General features: G+C 41.7%; 1 protein-coding gene across 3 annotated transcripts in view; it reads right to left on the bottom strand.

The window, feature by feature from the left end:
- The window catches only part of LOC109919150 (calcium-binding mitochondrial carrier protein Aralar2), a 222,699-nt gene that overhangs the window by 39,333 nt on the left and 155,787 nt on the right, over positions 1-27,579 (bottom strand). For all 3 annotated transcript variants that reach the window (XM_048617775.1, XM_048617779.1, XM_048617785.1), the window contains exons 11-12: positions 15,273-15,325; positions 13,744-13,824 (exon numbers count right to left, since the gene is read on the bottom strand). In XM_048617775.1, the coding sequence (XP_048473732.1) occupies positions 13,744-13,824; positions 15,273-15,325 (134 nt within the window). The remainder of the gene's footprint in view (positions 1-13,743; positions 13,825-15,272; positions 15,326-27,579) is intronic.

Raw genomic sequence — 27,579 nt, 5'->3', positions numbered from 1 at the left:
GAAATGTCAGCCTTCCTGCTCCTCTGATGCTGCTTGGCCTGCTGTGTTCATCCAGCTCTACACCTTGTTATCTCAGATTCTCCAGCATCTGCAGTTCCTACTATCTCTGAAACAATCTGAAACCTCATGGCCTGACATATCCTCCATTCTACCACTGCCTTCAAGACAGGAAATTAAGCCTTGTTCAATGAAGAGTAAAGGTGGGCATGACAAGAGCAGAACCAGGCATACCTAAAAATGAGGGGTGAACCTGATGGAGCTACAAAACAGAACTACTTACATGTGAAACAGCTTAAACACCAAGTGATAGAACTAAGTGATTACACAACCAACAGATCAGATCGAGCCTCAAGTCCTGCCACATCCAGTTGAGAGTGGCGGTGGAAAATTAAACAAATCACTGAAGAGAGGATCAACAAATATGGGTAGAAGATTGGCTGTCTGGCAGAAAGCAAAGAGTGGGGATAAAAGGGTCATTCGCAGGACGGAAGCTGGTGACTAGTGGTGTTCCACAAGGGCCAGTGCTGGGACCACAACTTTTCACTTTATGTATTAATGATCTAGATGAAGGGAGTGAGGGCATTCTGGCTACATTTGCAGGTCATACAAAGATAGGTGAAGGGACAGGTAGTATTGAGGAGGCAGGGAGGCTGCAGGAAGATTTAGGCAGGTTAAGACAGTGGGCAAAGAAGTGGCAAACGGAATTCAACATGGCGAAGTATGAGGTCATGCATTGTGGTAGGAAGAATAGAGGCATGGACTATTTTCTAAATGGGCAGAAAATTCAGAAATCTGCAAAGGGACTTGGGGGTCCCAGTCCAGGTTTCTCTTAAGGTAAATTTGCAGGTTGAGTCAGTAGTTAGGAAGGCAAATACAATGTTGGCATGTATCTCGAGAGGACTAGAACATAAAAGCAGGGATGTATTTCTAAGATAACAAGGGGTAGAGCTGGATGAACACAGCAGGCCGAGCAGCATCAGACGGGTCCAGACCCGAGGGGTCAGCTTTCCTGCTCCTCTGATGCTGCTCGGCCTGCTGTGTTTGTCCAGCTCTACACCTTGTTATCTCAGATTTTCCAGCATCAGTAGTTCCTACTATCTCTAAATGTATTTCTAAGGCTCTATAAATCTCTGGTCAGACCACATTTAGAGTATTGTGAGCAATTTTGGGCCCCATACCTCAGGAAGGAAGAACTAGCTCTGGGACTGGTCCAGAGAAGGTTCACAAGAATGATCCCAGGAATGAAAGGCTTAACATATGAGGAACGTTTGAAGACGCTGAGTCTATACTCGATGGACTTTAGAGGATGAGGGGGGATTAATTGAAACTTACAGAATACCAAAAAACCTGGACAGCGTGGATGTTGAGAAGATGTTTTCATTGGCAGGAGAGACTAGGATCTGACGGCACAGCCTTAAAGTAGAGGGAAGATTCTTTAGATCAGAAATAAGGAGAAACTTACTCAGCCAAAGAGTAGTGAATCCATGGAATTCATTGCCATAGAGGGTTGTGGAGGCCAAGTCATTCAGTACATTTAAGACAGAGATAGTTAGTTTCTTGATAGTCAAGGGGATCAAGGGGTACACGGAGAAAGTGGGAGAATGGGGTTGAAAAACTTACCAATCATGATTGAATGATACAGCAGACTCGATGAGCCAAATGGCCAAATTTCCACTCCTATGTCTTTTGGTCTTATCCCACACTTAAAGATGGACAGCCCAGTGCAAAAGCATTTGCAAAAATCTTCAGCCAGAAGTACCAAGTGGACAATCCATCCTGATCTCCCCCACTGGTCTCCAGCCTCACAGATGTCAGTGTTCAGCTAAGTTGATTCACTTCACATGATATTAAGAAACAGTTGAAGGCACTGGTACGGCAAAGGCTTTAGACCCTGACAACATTGCAGCAACGGTACTGAAGACATGTGCTCCAGAACTTGCTGCACTCCTCGCCAAGCAAGTAGCCTGTGCAGCTACAACACTGATATAGACCCAACAAGGTGGAAAATTGACAAGGTATGTCCTGCACACAAAAAGCAGAACAAAATCCAACCCACCTAATTACTGTCCCATCCATCAATTCTTAAACCATCAATAAAGTGATGGAAGATGTCATCAACAGTACTATCAAGTAGCATTTGTTCAACAAAGATCTGTTCACTCATGCCCAAGTTGGATTCCGCCAGGGCCACTCAGCTCCTAACCTCATTATAGCCTTGGTTCAAACATGGACAAAAGAGCTGGATTCCAGAGATGAGGTGACAGTGACAGCCCTTGACATCAAAGGTGCATTCCACCAAACGTGACATCAAGAAGTCTGAGCAAAACTAGACTTTGTGGGAATCGTGAGCAAGCTCTCTGCCACTTGGATTCATACCTGGTTCGTAGGAAGAAAGTTGTGGTTGTAGGAGGTCAGTCATCTAAGTTCCAGGTCATCTGTGCGAGTTCCTCAGGGTAGTGTCCTAGGTCCAACCATCTTCAGCTGCTTCATTGAACATAAAACAGTACAGCACAGTTGGTCCACGATGATGTGCCGACCTATTATCCTACTCGTAGATCAAACTACCCTGCATACCCTACATTTTACTATCATCCATGTGCCTATCCAAGAGTCATTTAAATGTCGCTAATGTATCTGACTACTACCACGGTTGGCAGCGCATTACACGCACCCACCACTCTCTGTGTAAAGAACTTACTTCTGACATCTCCCTATGCCTTCCTCCAATCATCTTCAAATTATGTCCCCTCATGATAGCCATTTCTGCCCTGGGAAAAAGTCTTTGGCTATCCACTCTGTCTATGCCTCTCATCATTTTGTACACCTCTATCAAGTCACCTCTCATCCTTCTTCGCTCCAATGAGAAAAGTCCTAGCTCCCTCAACCTCTCCTCATAAGAACTGCCCTCCAGTCCAGGCAGCATCCTGGTAAATCTCCTCTGCACCCTCTCTAAAGCTTCCACATCCTTCCTACAATGAGGTGAACAGAACTGAACACAATATTCCAAGTGTGGTCTAACCAGGGTTTTATAGAGCTGCAGCATAACCTCGCAGTTCTTAAACTCAATTCCCCTGCCAATGAAAGCCAACACACCATACACCTTCTTAACGACCCTATCAACTTGGGTAGCAACTTTGAGGGATCTATAAACATGGACCCCAAGATCCTTCTGTTCGTCCACACTGCCAAGTATTCTGCCATTAACCCTGTATTCTGCAGTCAAATTCGACCTTCCAAAATGAATCACTTCTAGGTTGAATTCCATCTGCCACTTCTTTGCCCAGGTCTGCATCCTGTCAATGTCCCGTTGCAACCTACAACAGGCCTCCACATTATCCACAACTCCATGTCATCAGCAAACTTACTAACCCATCCTTCCACTTCCTCATCCAAGTCATTTATAAAGATCACAAAGAGCGGAGGTCCCAGAACAGATCCCTGCGGAACACCACTGGTCACTGAGCTCCAGGCTGAATAGCTACCTTCTGCCTACTACCCTCTGTCTTCTACTGGAGAGCCAATTCTGTATCAAGACAACCAAATTTCCCTGAATCCCATGCCTCCTTACTTTCTGAATGAGCCTACTGTGGGGAACCCTATCAAACGCCTTGCTAAAATCCACATACACCACATCCACGGGCTCTACCTTCATCAATATGTTTTGTCACATCCTCAAAGAATTCAATGAGGCTTGTGAGGTATGACCTGCCCCTCACAAAGCCATGCTGCCTATCTCTAATCAAACTATGCTTTTCCAAATAAGCATAAATACTGTCTCTCAGAATCTTCTCCAATAATTTGCCCACCACAGAAGTAAGCCTGACTGGTCTGTAATTCCCAGGGTTATCCCTATTCCCTTTCTGGAACAAGGGAATGACATTTGCCACTCTCCAATCATCCGGTACTACTCCAGTGGATAGTGAAGATGCAAAGATCATCGCCAAAGGTGCAGCAATCTCTTCCTTTGCTTCCCGTAGCAATCTTGGGTATATCCTGTCTGGCACAGGGGACTTATCTATCCTCATGTTTTTCAAAATTTTTAGCACATCCTCCTTCCTAACATCAATCTGTTCGAGCATATCAGCCTGTTTCATGCTGTCTTCACAAACAAGGTCTCTGTCAATAGTGAATACTGAAGCAAAGTATTCATTAAGCACCTCCCCTACTTCCTACGACTCCAGGCACAAGTTCCCTCCACTATCTCTGATCGGCCCTAACCGTCACTCTGGCCACTCTATTGTTCCTCACATAAGTATAGAACGCCCTTGTGGTTTTCCTTAATCCTACCCAACAAGGCTTTTTCATGCCCCCTTCTAGCTCTCCTAAGTACATTCTTCTGTTCCTTCCTGGCTACCTTGTAACCTTCTAGAGCCCTGTCCAGTCCTTGCTTCCTCAAGCTTAAGTAAACTTCCTTCTTCCTCTTGACTTAGATGTTCCACATGTCTTGTCATCCAAAGTTCCTTCACCTTACCATCTCTTCCTTGCCTCAGTGGGACAAACCTATCTAGCACTCACAGCAAGTGCTCCCTAAACAACCTCCACGTTCAATAATGACCTTCAATCCATCACAAGGTCAGAAGTGAGGACGTTCACCAATGATTGTACAATGTTCTGAAACATTTTCAACTCAGATACTGAAGTAGTCCATGACCAAATGCAGCAAGACCTGGACAATGTCCATGCCTGGGCTGAAAAGTGGCAAGTAGCATTTGCACCACTCAAATGCCAGGCAATAAACCTCTCCAATAAGAGACAATCTAATCACCACCCCCTGGCATTCAATGACATTACTTTCACTGAATCTCCTACTTGTTACATCTTGGCGGCTATCACTGACCAGAAACTCAACTGGACTACCCACACAAATACAGTGGTTACAAGAACAGGTCAAAGACCAGGAATACTGATCTCCTGATCACCCAAAGCCTGCCCATGATCGACAAGACAAGTCAGGAATGTGATGAATATTCTCTACTTGCCTGGATGATTGCAGCGCCAACAACATTAAGAAGTTTGACACCATCCAGGACAAAGCCGCCTGCCTAATTGGAATCACATCCACAAACATACAGTCAATCCACCACTGACACTCAGTAAAAGCAATGTGCAATATCTACAAGTTGCATTCACCAAAGATCTATATGAATTTGTATTTGCAAATACATTCTATTTTGTTCAAAAAGCACACAATTTATAGACAGTCGTCTGTCAATGTGGCGTTTTATAAATTCCTACTTTAGCAATAAAACCAGTCTGACTCCAAACCAAATTACAAACATTCTAAACAAGGTGTCACACCTAATATGCATTGTCTGGCCCAAAATGTCACCTCTTCTTTATATTGATAAAACCTTTAGTTCTCACAGGGCAGGGGCTTGAAAGGAATTCGGGGATTTATATATACATATTAACCAATCAAAACTTTCTAACTGCTTGAAGATTTAACAGCATCTTAGATTTGTTTAGTACATCCTCGTCAATGGTGTGACCCGCTGATCTTTTACTTACAAATTCTGTATCTGATACTACCTCTCTCACTAACACCTGAAGGAGGAGGAAGACTCCGAAAGCTTGTGTTTTCAAATAAACCTGTTGGACTATAACCTGGTGTCTTGTGATTTCTGACCTTGTCCACCCCAGTTCTATACCAGCACCTTCATATCAAAGACCCTTTGACAGCACCTTTCAAACTCATGGCCACTATCATCTGGAAGGATAAGGACAGCAGATACATGGGAACATCACCACATACAAGTTCCCCTCCAAGCAACTCTACTTGGAAATATATTGCTGTTCTTTGAGTGTCATTTGGTCAAAATCCTGGAATTCCTTTCCTCGTGGTATCTTGGTTCTACCTACAGCAAATAGACTGCAGAGGTTCAAGAAGGCAGCTTACCACCACCTTCTTAAGGGCAAAGAGGGACAGGTAATAAATGCTGGCCCAGCCAGCGATGCACATACCCCACAAGTGAACAAAAAATAAGTACTTGGTAGGCAGCGCATCACCACAGAGATCCCGAATTCTGTGAAAGGCCTGATGGTATCCATTATGTGCCTGAAGGGCAGTTAATACCTTTGGATCTCCGCCGTGACAATAAGAGAGGCTCCCCACTAGATCCCCCCAACTAATGGGTTAGATTCCCACCAGGTCAAATAAATCCAGCCTACAGTAAGGAGACTGAATGAGAGAGAACCAGATCTCTCAAGCTGGAAAAGGACATTATTATCATCCATAGAATTATAATGAGTTCAATACTTTTCAATGTACCTGAAGTGTGTCATGGAAGTGGCAATAAAACTTCCCCCCCTGCTGTGGCCTTTTACATGTTTATGTAATGTGAAATGCGTTTTCTCATTCATTCTGTCCTACTTTCCCCCATTCACTTATTCTCCATATCCCATATTTTTAAATTTCCAGTTATTCCTTCCCACGTGCTGTATATTCCTTCTTTCCTCATTATTTATCCGTTCTTTCCTTATTTGTCTTCCTTTCCTTTTTGTTCTTTCGGAATTTATCCACTTTCTCATTCCATCTGTTTTTTCTCGTGCATTTAGTTCCTCTTCACTCCAATTACTTGCTCTTACCTCTTTCACATAATAACTCCCTCCTTCACTCAATTACAGTTTCCTTCCCTATTTCTGGGTTTTATTCTCTTCTTCTCTCTTTCCTAATCTATTTACTACATCCCTACTTCTTGCCTGATCCCTTTCTTTTCTCATATTCTCTCTCCTTACCTTTTTTTTGCTTGTTGATCTCATTTCCTTCTTTTGTCTTAGACTGTTTGAGTTGGACAAGTGTCAACTTCATCAATAAGACACTAGGAAAACCAAAATTTTTCTTAAACCTGCCGTAAATCCACGTTTGCACAATTTTATCCCTGACCAGCTACTGTCTCAACACAGAGCAATTTTGGCATTAATCCTATTACCAACTCTGTGACAAACTAATCTGAGTAGGCAGTTTCACATTCATTTTATGTAATGCTGATTACTCATCTGCATGATTCATTGGGACCTAGAGTGGCTATCACTCAATGATGACTAAGATTCTTTCATTTCAATTCAGGTAACTCTGTATGCTAGTAACCTGATGAATAATACAGACAAGCCCTGATTTATGAATGGGTTCCATTCTCAAGTCCGTTCACAAATCGATTTGTATGTATGTCAGAACACAATGCAGGACAATATAAAATTGCCATTTGTGAGTATAAGGATATGTCTGTAAGTTGAATCTTTTAAGTTATTATTAGTACACCCTGTATGGTATCCTGCTCATAAGTACAAGCGTTCGTAGGTTGGACATTCGTAAATCAGGGACCCGCTATACATATTTAAATGACAAAGCGATGGGAAACTGAGCATTGTGTTTTGTTATTAAATGCAACAATTTTAGTTAGTTAAAACTGCTGCTTAGTAGCTAAACAATTTGTTAGGTCTCTTGAGTGTGGCAACTCCATAGGTCAAAGCTAATGGCTTTGGTGATGGCGCTATCCAACAGCCAGAGAGCTGTGGCAATCACATCATGGCGATTTCTGAGGACCCCAATGAACCAGTGTCTATCAGGCAGTTAGCTGCCTGCTGTCCAGATTCCCAGGCCTTTACAGGCAACGTTCCTGCTCCAAGACATCCAAGGACATCTAATCAGAAGGCCCTACCCTCTCTCCAGAATCCACAGGGAGATATTCCACTGAGCAAAAGAAAGAAAAAAAGGACACACTGCAATCCTTTGTTGTAATCAGTTGTTCATTCTGAAATACTGAACACAATGTTTCCCCAACAGTAAAGTGTTGATTATTTACTGGAAAATGTAATTATGAAACTGGCAACTTAACATATAATTAAATTAATGACACCACTGTAAGCTTAAGAAGTTCAATACAAACCCTACAGATTTCAAGTCAAACACATTTTACATACTCAATGGCCAGATTTTGCTAACAGGTTCTCATTTGTGATGTCTTAACTAGAACAGAGTGTAACTTCTGATTTCTTTTTGCCTATTCCCACTCGACTGAATGAATGAATAATTTATTGTCACATATATCTTGAAGATACAGTGAAAAGTGTTTTGTCACCACAATCTGGCACCATTTTGAGTTACAATAAGGAAAAAGGTAATTACTTAAATAAGAGTTCACCATCTGTTCAAAGTGCGTCTCAAGAATGGCTCCAGGGCTCTGTAAGGTCTCTGCAAGGGATTCTGGTCCTCAAGGAGTCCCACTCCAGGAACAGGAATGGTGACATAAATGCCCTAGAAGACCCCAGCTCTGCTGCTGCCATTGCCTTGCCAACACCAGCAAGAGACCAGGTTCAAGGACTACTGCCGCCAGAATTCCCGCTCTGGGCACTGCCACTGCCAAGAATCAAGGGTCTGGGCCTACTGCTGCTGGGAGTCCAGGCTCCAGACCTTCTACCACCAGAAGTCCAGGCTCTGGGCACCATGCCGCTGCCAGGGTCCTGGTCCACACCACCAATGTGCCAAGATTGCTTTGGCCTCAAAGATGAAGGAAAAAGAAAAAAGATGAAAAGTACATAGAGAAAACAATGCCACTGGCCTGGAGTGGACAGCTCCAACAAGCTCAAACACTATGTACTGTGCCGTGCCATCCTGGAAGGCTGAGAGAGATTGTAATTAAAATTCCAAGTTCCAATGGAGTGCATGCAAAATAAGCAAAATTTAGTGGCGAGGGATATGCGCTTTATTGATGTAACCTGCCATCAGCTAATGATGCTGTATTTCTGTACACACCTTTTAAAAAACATTCTGTTCAAACATGGAGGATATGCATTGCTACCAATATGCTCCATTGCTTGAAGTGTTATATTTTTTGGAGAGGAACCAACTAGCCCAATGCAGGTTCTTCACCAGGCCATCAGGGAGAGACAAGAGCTGTTTTTCCATGAAGATGGTATAAGAAGGCCCTCCAACCAGGTCAAGGCAGCCTGGGCAGAGGTGGTCGAGGAGAAGAGCCACCGAAGGGTAACCAGGCACACTGCACCCAATTCAGTAGGAGGGTAAACAATGTGCTGTGACCTGCAAAGGTCACATTTTCAATAATTTTCTCAAGGGATTATCAGTAATGTATATCTAACAGCATGGGCGTCATGATGGCTCAGTGGTTAGCACTGCTGCCTCAGAGTGCTAAGCACCTGGGTTCAATTCCAGCCTTGGATGACAGTGGAATTTGCACGTTCTCCCTGCGTCTGCATGGGTTTCCTCGGAGTTCTCCAGTTGCCTCCCACTCTCAAGGAGAAGATGGCAACATCATGAATCAGTATCTAGACAAATAGGGAACAAGATCCCTGAACCTCCCTGGAGTTCCCTTCCCTCAGGATGGTAGCAGAGTGCCTTCAAACAGCCAGATGGAGGAGGAACACATACTAGCTGCACCTGAACATTTCCTTACACCCTCCACCAATGGGTGCAAAAATTCAAACCACAAGCGTGGCATGCCTGCACTTGTTAGTTTCAACACTCTGCATTTTCAAAGGATGCCTGGAACAGTCATCCAAGGCAATCGAATAATACATTGAGTAGACTGCCTCCACTTCAGCTAGTTGTATCAAAATAGCTATTAGGAAAAACAGAAGTAAAAGTAAAGTTAAGAAATGATAAGCTCAAAGGTGGCATAGGTGATTTTTCCATCTAGTTTGCATGCACAATATGATTCATTTACTGTGATTCTTTGATATGGTTGGGATTTGGTGTAGTCTATCAAAATATCAAGAAGGTAATTGTCATGGCATGCCCATGATAGCTGAAGAGCAGACAGAGATACTGATATTATTCCTGAATAATGTATTGCATTTTCTTGCGTTCTTTATTTAACTAGTCAGAGCACACCTGGAACACTGAATAGTTTTGGTCCCCTTCCATCTAAGGAAAGATATAGTGGAATTGGAGGCAGTCCAGAGAAGTTTCACTACGTTGATCCACAGCATGGAGGAACTTTCTTCTGAAATGTTGAGGTGGTTGGGCTTGTACTCCTTTAAGTATAGAAGAATGGGAAGTGACTTATTGAATCTTGAAGATGCAGAGAGATTCCTTCTCCTTGTGGGACAGTCTGGGACCGGAGAGCATAATCTCAAAATAAAGTGTCACCCATTGAAGACAAATGAGGAGGAATTTCTTCTAAGGGTGGTGAGTCTGTGGAATTCTTTACCACAGAGAGCTGTAGAGGCAAGGCCATTAAGAATATTCAAGGCTAATATAAATGGATTTTTAATCAGTAAAGGGATCTGGATTATTAGGAAAAGGTAGGAAATTGGAGGCTTATCAGATCAGCAGTAATCTCATTGAATGGTGGTGCAGATTCGATGGAATGAATGGCCTACTTCTGTTCCTATGTCTTATGGTCATCTAATATTATATTTCTGTGATGATCACTGTGAAGCTGGGTTTTAAATACAGGTACAGCGGAATCCCACCTCCCAAAAATCTGTTCATTCAGAGAACATTGGCTCATTTATGACACAATCACTGTAAATGAGACAGGTGGAGTTATTAAAAAACACTTCAATGACAGTGCTTTGGGTATGGAGGCCATCACATTTGAATGCACTCACGCAATACTCAACACCAACTATGTGAAAAATCTGCTTCACACACTATTATAAGTGGTAGAAGAAACAGGTTTAGAGATAATTGGGAAGGAAGCCTGCCATTCTTACCTGGTCTGGCCTATATGAGACTCCACATTAATGACAGAAATGTGGTTGATTTTTAAATGCCTTCTGGACAATTAAGAATAGGCAATAAATGCTGTAGTAGCCAGCAATATCCATCAATGAATCAATATAAATATGTGGCCAAGAAAGATGGCAGTGTTAATTATACAGCCAGGAAGGTGGTGGAGGTCTGGGATTAGAACAATGGTCATCAATGCATCATTGTTACACACATTCTCTGTAGATTAGGTTTTCCCTAACATCCCGGGCAGGTCTCTCTATGGACCTGACCACCATGAATGGCTAGACAAACAGGAGGCTGGAAGAACACAGCAAACCAGGCAGCATCTGGAGGAAAGGAAAAGTCAACGTTTCAGGTAACGTATTTCAGGACTAATACCTGAAATGTTGACTTCTCCTTTCCTCCAGATGCTGCCTGACTTGCTGTGTTCTTTCAGCCTCCTGTTTGTCTACTTTGGATTCCAGCATCTGCAGTTTTGTTTTTCTCTATCCATGAGCGGCTCATTGGTATTCAGAAATTGCTGGAAAAACTCAGCAGATCTGGCAGCATTTGTAGACAGAAAGCAAAGTTAATATTTCTGATCTATTGACCCTTCTTCAGAACTGAAATGTTAACTTGGCTTTCTTTCTACAGATGCTGCCAGACCTGCTGAGTTTTTCCAGCAATTTCTGATTTCCAGCATCCGCAGTTCTTTGGTTTTGTGTTTCTCTCTGAATTCACAGATTCTTCTTCACACATTGGACAGTCGCAATCCTCCTCATCTGAGGAGGGATTGGGCAAGTGGTGCTGCTTCTCATCCTGATCTTCCCCTTGCAATATCTGTGTGGCAGCATTAAGTTGAGCAATATACAACAGACCATTGTTATTTGTGACACTTTTTGGGGTGTGCCTTGCAGAGCTCTCAAGATTGGTTAAAACAGTTGAAGCGATTTTTAAGAATGGCATATTGGGTGTTAGCATTATTGTCATCTCCTTATAAGCAGAGGAAAGACCTCCTAACTGAGGAATGATCCAACAATTTGGGCTGGAGCTTCTAAAGAGTTGTGCAAGGTGTATGTATTATGACAGGTCCATGGGAAACTAGCACAGATCTGCATTATTCTTCTTCTGTGGTTGCACATGAGTTGAAGATCAGTCATTCAGTCTGACCGATTGGAGGTGTTCTGCAGAGCGGTCACCTAGTCCGCGTTTGATCCTGTCTGTAATTTCACATCAAGTACCGTTTATTTGTACCTCATTCAATCTACTAGAGGGAGCTACAGGCAGAGGCTGAATAGGCTTTTCCCTGGAGCATCGGAAACTGACGGGTGATCCATTTTGATTACCATCCCAAGCCTGCAGTCTCGTGTGCGCGTGGTTCTGTTCTTAGCAGAGCTGACTTACTTTCTGCTATTAACACCTACCATTCACACCTAAACTGCATCTATATCCCTTCCCTATTATCATTAAGACTCTATCGACCTGTTCTTTAGGGTATCTTTACCATATATTCTACTTGCTCCCCCCTGCTTTTTACTGTATAACAATGCCTAGTTTTCTAGCCCCTTTCAGTTTCAGAGGATAGTCATATATATTGGATTTGTAATGTTAATTCTACTTCCTTCTCCATAGTTGCTGCTAGACCTGCCAAGTTTCTCCAGCATTTTCTGTTTGCTCAGTTCAGACTTCTTATTAAATGAGAACTGAAAATTTAAACACATATTCCGCTACCGAATGAAGAAGAATTTTCACTAATTTCATTGCCAAAATGAAAGTCATTCTGAAGGCTTTGCCACACATTATTTACTGCAGTTAGTTCAATTTCTATGCCCAACTGCGTGCTCAAAAAAAAGTAGCACAATAATTGTCTGACATTGAGGTGAGTTGAGCTTGAAAGCTATGTTCTATTCAATACTAAGTATACCTATTTACAGTTCCATACATTTACCTCCCGTAATCTGATTTCTTCCCAGTATTGCTGAATTCCAGTATTTTGGGGGTGGGCTGTAGAAAGTAGTCTGAGGCCTGCACTGGGAGCAGGGAGAGTTCTGATGTGGGCAGAGCAGGTCTGAACCAGGCACGGGGGATGGAGACTTCGAGGTGTCTGTGTGCATGCCTGCACGCATGCGTGTGTGTGTGCGTGCGTGCGTGCATGTCGGGGTTGGGGGCGGGGCCCTTGGGGTTTGCAGGTGGTGAAGCCTGCACAAGGAGAGGAGCAAGGCCTGTACTTGGAGCAGGGTGAAGCCTGCAGTGGGAGGAGGAAATGTGCACCTGGAGTGGGTGAGGCCTGTACCAGCAACAAGTGAGGCCTGTACCTGGAGCTGGGGCAGCAGCCTCTGTTTGTCCATTTTGTGTATTAGTTTTTATAAAAACATTTATTAAAAGTCTGATCAATTTTTCTAAATGTACATTTCTAGCAGCGTCACCATGTTCTGACATTACTTTAGTCATCACAATTATAAATTCAGCTCTTGTGGCATCCTTAGGCCATAAAGGTAGCATGTAAATGCAAGTCTTTCTGGATAAAATATTCACCAGCCCCCAAATAACTGCACACAGGCTGAAATCTGTCACCAAGTCACCCTTTATTTACACATGGAGAGTCCTTGACGCTGATCCAGTTCTCTCACAACCAGCTCTCAGTGTGAATAAGATGTCTGACACTCCTGTTCTTATCGGTTGACCAGGGCTCCCTGTTTGCAGCAGATTAACAGCCCTATTTAGGGAACTCATGTTCTATGGAGGTCCACCTTGCTGACTTTGTTACAATCACAACACCAAGGACCATTTTTTCCTGAGCTCTTTCTTACACCAATTCCAAATTAACAAAACATCAACACTTACATCCTACCACATATTTAATGTTTGGTTTTAGAAAACCTAGCAAGTCCACAATGAAACTGCCATTTGCTATGCTAGACCTATGCATCAGGAAGTGACAATGTGAGTTTTCCTTGAATGCTAAGATAAAAAAACTACAGTTACAGGAAGGAAAAGAATTTTTAAAAACTTTTGCACGCGAAGATCACAGTAGAAGATCAACAAATTAAATCATAAAGACTAATACTCACACAACCACCAGCAAGTATTTCTGCTGCAATTGCAACGGAGCCATCTTTCCGAATAAACCTGTCTCTTACAAAATCATTTGTCTAAGATTAAACAAAATATTTTGAATCAGACTGAATGAAATCCATCTACAAAATCCATTATTATGGAACTGTCAACAGTAACAGAAAGCTTATCAATACTTTTCATTCTGGATTTATCTTAAAACTTCACATGTACGCAGCAATCCCTCACTAACAGCTCCCTGATGTTATCTAGTCAAATTTACAAAGAATTGTTCCTTGGGAAGTAACATTTCTAAGAAATAAAACCTAGTATAAGTCACTACTTTTCATTTCTGGAAGCAGGATTTAAATCCAGCTCAGGATGGAAGAATTAATATCTGTGTTTGATGGCTATAAAGCAACCGTCTCAAAGTGTTTCAGCAGTCCCAGTTCAGTGTACAATGGACAAGAGGGTACAGCATAGAATGGATCTTAATCTTGCATTAATGGGCAATCTCACTCAGAAGGTGCTGACCAGCTGCTGTGAAAGACAGAAATCAAAATCGCCAAAATGGGAATACTCTTTTGTACTGGGAATCATGTAGATTACACAGTACAGCACAAAACTATGACTGACCCCAGAATGCTTGAAGTCTAATCTTGAGCCCTCTCCAGGTGGGAAGCATTTAAGGGGAGAATGGCATGAGGTGATCAATTAAGCCCACAGCAGCAAGTTTATTTGCTCACTTAAGGCTTAAGGTCCTCCAGTCTTGGTTAGGGGAGGCAGTTGAGAAGATCTTGTTAAAAGCACCCCTCAACTGTGCTCCCCCTCCCATCGTCACATACCTCTTTCTGGGAAGCAGTGATGATCATAGACTCTGGATGGGTGTCATACAGGCAGCAGTCACTATCTCTCCGGTGACTGTCCTATGCAACAGAACTGACAAACTCTGACTGGCTGTCAGCTCTCAGTGGGCAGGATGTCAGTCCCTTTGGACTTAGGGAAGACCTGGAGCTGTTGTTTCAAATGTCTCAGTGGAATCTTTGCTGCCAAGATTTCACTTTGGGTGCCTGAGATGGGAAAAATTCCACTCTACACAATTAATATCTCTGATCTTGATCCCACAATTTTCGCGAGAACAAAAGAAAGAAAATTAGAGAGGAAAATGTATTCATAGGGCGGCATCTTGTGGAGTTACATGGTATCCCCTGCTACAGAGCTGGTAAAACTCCTGCATTGCCTCTTTTTTTTAGGAAGGCCTGTCGCATCTCAGGCAGTCAGGTACTTAACAAGCTAGTGTTAGGTATTTCTTTGGGATCAAGGACTCCAGGGATATTAGTCCTGCCTGCTGCAAGCTGCCAGCCATGGGGACTGAGAAGGGTCGACAGCAAATATTTATAGCAGTCAACATAACCATATATGATGGCAAAGTGTCCAAACATAAATTCAGATGCAACATCAGAGAATCAAACACTTCTATAGTAAGCATGACATAATACTTTGTAAAGTTAAATAATAATTTTAAGAATATATTTACAACACTTACAGTAAGTTTTATAGCTTTCTCTGGTGCAACACCCATCAATTGTGGTATTAGTCCTATAATGGACAGAGACACAAGGATTAGATTTATTAATGTCAATCAAAGCAAATGTACATCCTCCTTGGAAAAGAGTTTCTCTGTTATGGCTAAAAAGCAAGCAGTGAGTCAATGATAAAGAAGGAAGAGCAGCAGTTTTGATTAATGAGTTTCCTCAAACCAATGGGAAACTCCATATAAAAAGAAAAACAGTGATCTTAGAAATTGGAAATTAAAACAATATCTGCTCGAAATGCACAGACCAACCAACATTAATAACAACAATAATTTTGGTGGTGAACATATTTGCATAATAACATAAATGTTCATAATAATATAGCGAACATCAAACCAACGTCTTTCCCAATACCCCAAACCCCCATTGTTAACTCACTTCACAGAAAGTATAGATCGTGTAGCACACAATTTAATATTTATAGCAAAGTTTCTTTCTCGAATACCTTACGAGCCATCAAAATTTTAATAAGTAAGGTTAGTTTCCTCTTCAATTCTGAAATGGAAAATTGAATTCAGTTTCAACATTAAATATTCACAGACCTGGTATGGCACAATATATATCCAGGCAAAAGATCCCCTTATATTTATTTTATTCATTCAGAGGATGTAGGCTTCACTGACTGGGCCAGAATTCATTGCCCATTACTAACTGCTTTGGAGAAGTGCAGGCAGCTGCGTTCTTGACCTGCTGCTGTACAGTGGTACAGGAACACTCATACGGCTGTTAAAGAGGGAGGTCCAAGCAACTATGAAGGAACAACAATATATTTCCAAGTCAAGATGGTGAGTGGCTGGGGGAAGTATTTGCAGGTGGCAGGTGCAGGATTAAATCCCGTACATCTGGTGCCCTTGTCCTTCTAGATGACAGTGATCAGATTTGAAGGATGCTAAGGCCCTTGGTGAATTTCTGAAGAACTTCTTGTCAACGATAAACCCAGCTGCTGGTACGTGCTGGAGGGAGAGAGAATGAATCTTTGAGGGTGTGGTGCCAACCAAGCAGACTGCTTTGTCCCTCATACTGTCAAGCTTCTTGAGTGTTACTGAAATTGCAAACACCCCTGGCTTGGGCACTGTAGATATCACACAGGTTTGGGGGAGTCAGGAGGTAAGTGATGCAGAGCAGGATTCCTAGCTTTTGACCTGCTCTTGAAGCCACAGTACTTACATGGTTAGTCTAGTTCAGTTTCTGGTCAATGGTGGCACCCACCATGTTGACAGTGGCGATTCAGTGATGTCAATAAATGTCAAGGGGTGACGGTTAGATTCTCTTTTGCGGGAGATGTCTGGCATTTGTTGGTGCAAATGTTACCTGCCACTTGTCAGGCCAAGGCTGAATATTTTCCACGTACTGCTGCATTTGGACACAGAGTGCTTCAGTATCTGAGGAATTGTGAGTCGTGCTGAACATTGTGTAATTAACAGTGAAGACTCAATTTCTGACTTTATGATGGATGGAAGATCACTGATGAAGTAACCAGATGATTCCGTCTAGGACACTAACCTGAGGATCTCCTGCAGAGATATCTTACAGCTGTGATGACAGACTTCCAACAATAGGGCGGCACGGTGGTTCAGCGGTTAGCACTGCTGCCTCACAGCACCAGTGACCCGGGTTTGATTCCACCCTTGGGTGATCGTCTATGTGGAGTTTGCACATTCTCCCCGTGTCTGCGTGAGTTTCCTCTGGGTGCTCCGGTTTTCTCCCACAGCCCAAAGATGTGCAGGATAGGTGGACTGGCCATGCTAAATTGCCCGTAGTGTTCAGGGATGTGTAGATTAGGTGGCTTACAGGGGGATGGGTCTGGGAGGGATGCTCTGAGGTTCGGTGTGGATTTGTTGGGCCGAAGGGCCTGTTTCCACACTGTAGGGATTCTATGAATCTATGAAAAACACAAACATCCTGCTTTGTGCAAGATATGACTCCAAGCAGTTGAGAATTTTCCTTGATTCCCATTGACTCTAGTTTTGATACTGCTCTTTGATAGATACTACATTCAGTCAAATGTGGCCTTGATGTCACAGGCAGTCACTCTTTTTCAGCTCTGAAAACCTCAACTCTCAAGAAGAATCATACCAAACTCAAAATATTAGCTGTTTCTCTCTGCATGGATACTGACAGCCTTGCTGAGTTTCTCCAGCCTTCTGTGCGTTTGTTTATGATTTCTAGCACCCACAGTATTTTGTCCCTAGACCTGTTGGTTGTGGTATTGTTTACCACTCTCTACCACTTACTGTTTATGCCGTGTGGTATGCATGTAATCTTGTGTTGTACGCACAGGTTGACATCTCATTTTTAGATATGCCTGGTGCTGCTCCCAGCATACCCTCCTGCATACTTCACTGAAACAGGGTTAATTCCTAGCTTGATAGTAATGGTAGAGTGGAGGATATGCCAGACTATGGGCATGCATATCATGTTTGAGTACAAATCTACAGCTTCTGATGACCCATCATGACAAGGATATCCTCAATGTGAGGCCGGGACTTCAAAAGGACTGTGCAATAGGCATTCTTACTGATGCTGTCATGGACAGATGTATCTGCAGCAGGGTGTTTGGCAAGGATGAGGTCAAGTACTCTTTCCCTCTTCCCTCAGTGCTTCTTCCAAGTGTACTGATTCATCAGCCAAGGTGAGGGTGGTACATAGTAATCAGTAGGAGGTTACAATACCCATTTTTGACCATCAGTTATTGGAAGGATACTATTAAGCTGGAGAGGGTTGAGAAGAGATTTTTTATTAGAATTCCTTTATTGTCACTTCTACTACCATACAGAAGTATAGAGTACAGTGAAAGGTTTTTTTAAAATGGCTGCCTTTTAATGGCGCCATCTTAGATACAGGCACTTTGGTATAAACCTTAGAGAGTTAAAAAAAAATTAGTGGTCTGACCCAAAGAGGATTAAAGGAAAGCATAAGCATGACTTATAAAGGTAATTACAACATAGTGAAAAGGTTTTAAATTACAGTCCGATAATAGCAGTTCAGCATGTGGCACCAGGCCCAAGTCCAGCAATTGTCCCGCATTGCTCCAGCCTCCAGTCTGTTCCTCACCGGCACTCAACCAGATTAAGTCGTATGGGACAGGGATTTGTACCTCGTCCCTGTGTCGCTCCAGGACTGGCGTCACTGTCCCCCACCCTCCCACGTTGCTCCAGGGACTCGGCCCCTGTCGCCGCCAGAGGGTGCCTGCTCCCGCACTCACATCAGTTGCCTCAAGCCCCTCCTCCCGACTGCTTCCATTCACACTGCCTGCTCGCACTCGTGCCTGTGAGATGCTCCGGGGCTGCTTTCCCACGTGCTGCTTCGGGGCTCTTCTCCGCGCTGCTCTGGGCTCAAAGTCCACTTGCTGCTGCAGAGCTCACTGCTCACAGTGTTTCAGGACATGAGGGCTCACTGCCCTGGACTTGCTGCCAGCTCTGGTGCTAGGGGAGAGAAGAAGGAAAAAAAGGAATAAAAGGAAAAAGGAAGAAAAAGAACAGGCGAAGCAGAGGAGCTCCGACAGGAGCACCCTACTCTGCCACCATCTTGCAGAATGATTTTACCAGGATGTTGCCAGGTTTGAGTTATAAAGAAAGGCTGGATAGACTGAGACTTTTCTCACTGGAGCGCAAGAGGTTGATTGATGACCTTATAGAAGTTTACAAAATCATGAGGGGTATAGATAGGGTTAATGATAGTTGTCTATTCCCTAGGATGGGGGCTTTCAAGACTAGGGGCACATTTTTAAGATTAGAGGAGAGAAATTTAAAGAAGACACAAGGAACAAATTTTTTTACACAGTGTAGTTCGCGTGTGGAATGAACTTCCTGAGGAAGTGGTGAATGTGGGTACAATTACAATGTTTAAAAGACATTTGGGTAGATACATGAAAAGAAAAAGTTTGGAGGGATATGGCCAGGAGCAGGGAGGTGGGGCTATCTTAGTTTGGGATTATATTTGGCATGAACTGGTTGAATCAAAGGGTCTGTTTCTGTGCTGTATGACTCTATGAGATTTTGTGGGATCCGGAGTCAATGCTGAGGACTCCCCGGGCAATTTCCTCCTGCATCAATTTCCGTTCTGTGGCCTGTCCCACTGATAGGATAGTTCAACAGATTATAATAGTATTGTCAGAAAGGCATGATTCCCTGATTACGAATATATCAGACTAGTCTGGGACAACTTTCATACTTTGACACTGGCAGTAAGGAGTTAGTAAGGAGGAGTTTGCAGAGTTGGCAGGGCTGAGTCTGCTATTGTCGTTTTGGTGCTTAGGTTAATGCCAGGTAGTCATCATGGTTTTATTTCTTTTTAGAGGCTTTAAAGCAGTTAGTTAGTTAGTTAGACTGAAGCAGTCCATGTCCAAATGAATAAGACTTTGACTAAATTCAGGTGTGGACTGACAAGTGGCAAGTAACATTTGCATCACACAAATGAAAGGCAACATCCATCTCCAACAGAAAAGAATCTAACCATTGCCCCTTTACAGTCAATGGCATCACCATCAGTCCACCACTATCAACATTCCGGGGGTGTTCACTGACCAAAAACTGAACTGACCAGTCGTATAAATACAGTGGCCACAAGAGCAGTTCAGAGACTAGGAATCCTGTGGCAAGTAACTCACCTCCTGACTCCCCAAAGCCTGTATGCCACCTACAAGGCACACGTCAGGGATGTGATAGTATACTCTCCACATGCCTGGGTCAGTGCAGCTCCAAAAACACTCAAGAAATCTGACACCATCCAGAACAAAACAGCCCACTTGACTGGCACGACATTCACAAACGTCTACCATCTCCATAATCAACGCTCTGTAGCAGATGGTGTGTATTATCCACAGGAGGTTTACTACAGAAATTCATCAAGGCTCCTTAGACAGATACGCAGAAGATGTGAATTGTTTAATTCATGAATAAGTCATCACTAAATACCTACGATATAAGATTTGCAACATAAATACAGAAATTGCTGGAAGAACTCAGCAGGTCTGGTAGCATCTATGGACAGAATGCAGAGTTAATGTTTCGACACCAGTATTTATTCTTCAGAACACATAACATTTGATCTAATTATATTGCTTTAGGTAGTCTATACCCTGTCAAAACAAAAACTTTTCCATTGCCATTTTCACAGTACACTTTCCTAAAGATACTGCTTTGGGAAATTCTGTAGAAACATCCACAATTTAACTATATCTTTTTGTGTCCTGGTTAATAAAAATGCTTCATGTTTTAGCCTATATTTTTGTAACACCTAAATGACCTGCCATTGGAATCTTACAAGCCATTTGTAAAATCTCACCCAATGCTCAGATGGAACCACTGCCATTCCTCATTGGCTGGTATTAAGATGGTTTCCATTTCTTCATTAAGATTTTGTTTTTCACATAATGACAGTCAGATATGTTTTTGATTCAGATCCTAAGTAAGCTATTTTAATTCCAAATTCACTGCGTTTCTATGAAAGAATATGAACTAAACATGACAGCCTCATTCTCCTTGAATTTCATCCTTTTTAGTTAGATTGTCAAATATTTTTCTGATAACAGAATTTCCAAATCATCTCCCTCTTTCGTAGATCCCTTTTCTTCCCATTCAATTTTATGGGCCCAAGACCTGGTTATGACAGTCAAGAAATAATCTAGGAATTTCTTTTTGTACATTTCAGATTCTTTTACTTCCTTTGGTTCTTCTACCACCTTTGGTGAAGCCAATATTCTTAACCTGCAGGTCATTCCCAAGATGATATCAAATCCCTTTCAGGAATTTGTTTCACTCCAACAATCACTTTTTCATTTACCGAGTCACTTAATTCAACTCCGTATAATCAGACTGGGTTATAACCTCCTATATACCTCCAATTAATATTTTCTCCATCATCAACCTCTATGGAAAACAAATAGCATAACCAACAGCATCAGTGACTAACTTGCATTTTTCCTCCTTACTGCTTTGCCTCCTGAATTTGAAGCACAAGGAAATACCTCCTTTTTTGAAATAAAATACTCAGAGCTTCCAGAAGCCTGATTCTCCTTATCAATCTTCGAAAAAGAATTTTCATGACTGTCCAGAGCCATCTCTCCTTACAGCTTTTAGTACTTGCTTCCTTTCCTGTTGCCTTTTTACCTGAATGCTCCTTAAGTTTTGCCATTACTACAATCGCTAATCCATTCAATTTCCAGCCAAGTAGTTTTGGTATGTCCAATCTTATTACAATGAAAGTATGCTAATTTCTTTACATAACATTTTGGTTCCAGTCTTTCTCCTTTATTACTTTGACATCCTCTGTCTGTTCTCTAAAACTAATACTTCTTCCATTCATAGACCTTCTATACCTATAATCACCTTGTGAATTTCCATATGATCATCTACCCATTTTAACAGTCAATGCAAGATAACACAGCTATCTGCCAGAACTGCTGCTTCTCTGATCTTGCATACTAGATACTAATTTAAATAAGTTCTTAAATATGCAGGAAATGCTATTTTTGAATTTTTCTGTGAGTATAATTTTCCTTACATTCTTAAACATTTTCTTCGGCTTGAATGATCTAAAAAACTGATCACACAACATTTTCTCTGTCACAAATTCCACAAATTCTGATTCAGTGTCTTTCTTGCAAACCTACATTTCAATTGAGAAGCATGAGGCACATGCTTGTAAGCATTGAGAACTGCCTCCTTTACAGCATCATAGACTGTAGATTGTTCTTCTGACAAGCTTGCATGCACAGTCATAGCTGTACATGTGAAAACATTTTGTAACATTATGGTCCAAATCTTTTTTGGCAATCTGATCTACTTAGCGACCTTCTCAAAACGCAGTCAACTACCTTTCGACTCCATCCACATTAAACTGAGGCACTAAGCACAGATTCTTGGCTATATCAAATGCCTTGCTGGAATGTGAATTATCACCTGGGTACGAATGCATTTTTTCCCTCCTTTAATCTAAGATTTTCTTTTGCTGACCCATGTCCCTTAACTTTTTGGAGTTCACGTTTTCTTAATTTGATTTCTCTCTGCTTTCCTTTCTCCTCAAATGGAAGACTTTTCATTTCTAACTATTTCTTAGTTAATTCCAGGTGCAACATCCCAGTTTCAGGTTTCTTTTCTACCAATTCTAAATGTGGTAAAATTCCTGAAGTATCCCATCCCTATGATTTCCTGCTTTTATGTCTACCTACACTTTTCCACTATGTCCCACAGTTTAGCTTTAGTCAAAGATTTTATAATAGCGTACTGTTACATCTTCCACTTCCAGAAAACTCTTAGAAACCTCCAAAGCCAAAGCCAAATTTTGTGTAATTAATTTCACCACAACATTGCTGCTTTAAGCCCAGAATCACTCCATAGCTGTTGCTTTACAAGAAAGACATAGATCCCTCCAAAATCCAGCTAAACACTGGCAGGTTTAAGACACTTCAACTCCGATAGCTTCTCCCTGGAGCTACCACATATCTGAGCTTGAATATACTTAGCTTATAAAATAACTTCCAGGTTTTTATCCCAAAATGTTTGGTCTGGGATAAACAGTAACTTTTTTACTCCAAGGTTATTTAATTCATTAAATCTATCTTTTTCTATTCAGAAGCACTGCTGTATACAGCCATTCTGTTTCAAGGTCTTCCCAGGACTAACACTACTCAAATTTAAAAGGAAAACTCAGGTAAAGTCTCTCCATTATAGCTGTTTCCCTTGAGCTTAAAAAAACTCCAGAATCCAGAGTTCTCTAACAAACCTTTGAGGCCCCATTACTTACCATGCTGGGTCACAATCAATCTAAAATACACACAAGTTCATTAATGCACAAATTCATTCACTCTACAGCCAGGCTTCAAAATCTGTTTCTAAAAGAAATCACCATGGTTACAGAAATACTTATACATTAACTATTAACTTCAGACACAGAAAAAAAGCTCCAGCTACGAGTTCCAAAACCAGACCCAAGCTTACCACATAACATAAAAAATTATATGTGAATCACAGTTTACATCATGCATATACTTGTAAAAATAAATTAATGCAAATAGATTATCTGGTGTTTATCTTCTATAGGTCATCTAAATCACTGTTCCATAAATGTGTGACCACAGCTGTGTGATCCGTAGTGGACTCAAATGTATCTTGCTTACACATATGTTTTCCACATCAGCAAGAAACACTTTTGAAATGACTGACAATTCTTTTGTATTAAGGTATAACAATAGAAGTCCCTAACTGAAACTTACATTCTTGGAATCCAATAAGAGCTACCCAAGTTAGAATTCGCACTGGTGTTATGAAGATTACTGGAAGCAGATGACAGTTTAAATAAGATTAGAACCTGACATAAAGGGCATAATTCTAAGTTTACCAGTTCAGGGGAATAACAATCATTTTAGACTGGTTCCAGGAGAACCGAACCTCTACCTAAGGAATAGTATAAAGGATAATTATGAATTGGGATTTTCAGTTTAACTAAAAATGGAAGGGGAAGGTTCTGTTTGGTAACTTAAAACATCTGTATCGTCCTCAAATTATGTTTTCTCAACGTTTATCGTAATTTGTCGTAAAACAGTCTAATGTGAAAGTTTGTTATGTCGTTATTAGGACCTAGTGGCCTAATGTTATGAGGTAACAAAGCTTTGTTAATACGAAGATCAGACAAGTCACATCACTGACAGGAACCTGGCTGGACAGATCACAATCTTTTACAATGTTTGTTGCCAAAGTGATCTTTTATTAAAACTTAAGAATGCAATCTTGCTGTCTTTGAAAATAAATTAAAAATCTTATTAACAACAAAATGAAGACAAACCTAAAAAAATGCTCTTTTGCCCCACACAGAATCAAAAATATTTAAACACATAAATAGAAGTAACCTAAGCACTCTACTGGTTGAACAGAAACAACAGCTTTGTAACAGAATCAATACACCCTGGTACAGCTTACAAACTTCATGGGAAGTCTGAAAACTTCTAATGCTCTACCTCTAGTAACAGCCAATCCAGCTCATTACTATCCTGAAAGACAATTTTCATTTTTAATGCTTTGATGGTCTTGAAATAATGAAAATTTCAATTAATCTGCTGGAAATGTAGATAATTATTTCTTAACTATTATGCTCCTAACTTACTTTCAGTGCTTACTATCCCTGAAACAACTTCAATGCCATTATTTTTTTCAAAAATTTCAAAACTTTTTCAAAAACCTTGCATCTTGCCCACCGACTGCATTTCAACACTCCAATGTGGGATTAATAACATATTAATGTAAAATCATTTCATTACATTAATCTCCTTTTCTTAGGAATGCTGCTTAGGACACATTGAACCATTGAAAGACTTCTCAGCACTTTGAAACTTGATACATGCTTCTCTCTCAAAGGTCTTCACAGCACAGATCCAACCAAAGAAAGTCAGTCTGGAAAGTTCTCGCCATAAGCCCTCTGGGTAATTCCCTAAGAACTCTGGGCAACTTCCTCTCACTCAAAATTATGCTGTTGTTTTTAAGAGCGAATTGTTAGCTCCAAACACACAGACAAACCCATACATTTAACTTAAAGAATTCCAAGAACCCAAACTTAAACGGAAAGTTGCAGTCATTTCCTTCAAGCTTGAAGTGATCTTGTGTGGATTAGGAGAGTCACATTTTTGGTCTAACTAGAAGAGTTTTATTGCATTGTTGCAAGAATTGGCAGATCACACAATATGGCCATATTGTTAAGAGCACACTAAGTCCAGGTTAAAACCGAAAGAACTGTGGATGCTGTAAATCAGGAACAAAAACAAAGTTGCTGGAAAACCTCAGCAGGTCTGGCAGCACCTGTGAAGGAAAAAACAGAGCCAACATTTCAGGTCCGTTGAGGAGTTCTGAGGAAGGGTCACCAGACCCGAAACGTTAACTCTGTTTTTCCCTTCACAGATGCTGCCAGACCTGCTGAGCTTTTCCAGCAACTTTGTTTTTGTTCTCGAGTCCAGGTCAATCTACTACTAACTCCTTTACTCTAACTTAGTCTCTGTGTTATCATCACAGTGTGTGGTGTTTACCGAATCAAGAATTAACCCATTTTTACACCTCAATGCGGTAGCACGCCGGAAATCAAGATTTGAGTCATTACAAATGTTAAAGATTTTTATAAAGTAGACCAAACTCCCCAATATACCTGACTTTCAGATCCAGGTTGACAGAAAGTATGTGTCTGGTTTCTGTACTTAACAAGAATTACAAGTTATTACAAATAAATAGACTCTAACAGGTAAACAATTAAGAAATTCGTGACATTCGACTGCACCTCCCAGTCACGAACCACTTCAACTCCCCCTCCCACTCCTTGGACGATATGTCCATCCTGGGCCTCCTCCGGTGCCACAACGATGCCACCCGGGACAGCACCTCATATTTCACTTGGGAACCCTGCAGCCCAATGGTCTCAATGTGGACTTCACAAGCTTCAAAATCTCCCCACCCCCTACCTCATCCCAAAACCAGCACAGCTCGTCCCTGCCTCCTTGGCTTGTCCGTCTTTTCTCCCACCTATCCGCTCCTCCCACCTCACTGATCTAACCCCACTCCCACCCCCTACCTACCACCAGCCTCCACCCCCTACCTACACCAGCCTCATCCCTGCTTCCCTGACCTGTCCGTCTTCCCTTGACTGACCAACCCCCATCCTAACTCCCCACCTACACTCACCTTTACTGGCTCCATCCCCGCCTCCTTGACCTATCCATCTCCTCTCCACCTATCTGCTCCTTTATCCACCTTCCATCCGCCTCCCCCTCTCTCTCTATTTATTTCAGAATCCCCTTTCCCTCCCTCATTTCTAAAGAAGGGTCCAGACCCAAAACATCAGCTTCCCTGCTCTTCTGATGCTGCTTGGCCTGCTGTGTTCATCCAGCTCTACACCTTATTATCTCAGCTTCTCCAGCATCGGCAGTTCCTACTATCTCTATCAATTAAGAAACGCCCGTATGTAACTCTACTAGTTAAAACTCTAACACCTTTTCCCGAACTGGGAAAGTAGTTCAGTGGTCTCTGTTCACAGGATTTGCTGAGATCATTTTTGTGCTGCTCAGAATATTTTTCTCAATACTTCTACTCCAGATGCTTTCACTTCTTTTCAGTGTACACAGGGTGATTGGCTCACTTTTTATAAAGGTCTCTGCCTTATTATTTAAAAGTTACAGCAATTGGAGGAAAAATAAACTGAGTTTCTTCAGGAGAAGACGCATTTTTCTGCAGGGGACACAGACAGCTCCTGAGCTTGTGGAGATCTGATGGTTTCTCCCAGTCTTGTTCATAACCCCAAGATATACAGATATCTGGGAACCAATCACACATTTGTTGGTAGACAGAAGATTTTGTCATTGATTATTTGTCACTACTCCACAGAACAATCAGCAATTTGTTACTGGCTGAATCTCCATTTGAACAGAGCTCTTGGCTCTAGCTTATTTGCAAACCTTTCACTACTGCTTGAACCAGCAGCTGTGCAAACTTACAATGAGAGTCAGGTTACTTCCTTCGAAAAAGGGCAGCAATCCCTCACCAATCCTTGGTTTTTAAAGTAGTTCTTTGCCCATTTCAGCTTACATTAAGAAATACAGAAAATAAAAAGATACTGTCTTTATACCTTTCAAATGCATTTACAGCACCCCTCACTCACCCTTTTGCCATACAATTATTGAAATTGTCATACACTATTTTATATATTTAAATTTACCACTACACCATCTCCCACAACGTCTTTGACCCCACAAATTCCGCTGATCTAGAGGTTTCATTTTGCTCCTCAAATGTGTTCTCTTTAGACTTGAAAGAATGTTAGCTTGCTGGGTATAAGACAGCAGGCATGGACTATTTTCCTGTCTGTCACAGGTCTGTAGTTGTCTCTTGAACGAGCGGTCTCTTTAACCTCTTGTAACTCTTGGATGGAGCACTTCAGGGATGCATATCTATTCTTTGTAGCTGTTGGTATGGTGCCTGCTATAGGAGGTGATTTATTTTTTCTTTTGCAGTATTTTGGATCTTTGCATGTTGTTTATCTTCTGCGGAGTTGTATGTATCACATGTTCAATTTTAAAAGTTTTCAAGAAGGTTTGTAGCTTGGGTTGTTTCATACTGTAAATGAGATAGAAAGTTGTGTCTGTAGTGGTTGGGTGGAAATGTTCTCCACTGTTTATCAGCGCTGAAGATAGTTCAGATTCCAAGTGATAAAAAAGTTCATAGAAAATGAAAACAAACAGACAGGAACTATACCAGATTCATCACTCAAGTCAATGGAAGCATT

Source organism: Rhincodon typus, chromosome 2 (genome assembly GCF_021869965.1).
Source record: "Rhincodon typus isolate 14 chromosome 2, sRhiTyp1.1, whole genome shotgun sequence".
Lineage (NCBI taxonomy): Eukaryota > Metazoa > Chordata > Chondrichthyes > Orectolobiformes > Rhincodontidae > Rhincodon > Rhincodon typus.
This window is presented reverse-complemented; position numbering and strand designations above follow the sequence as displayed.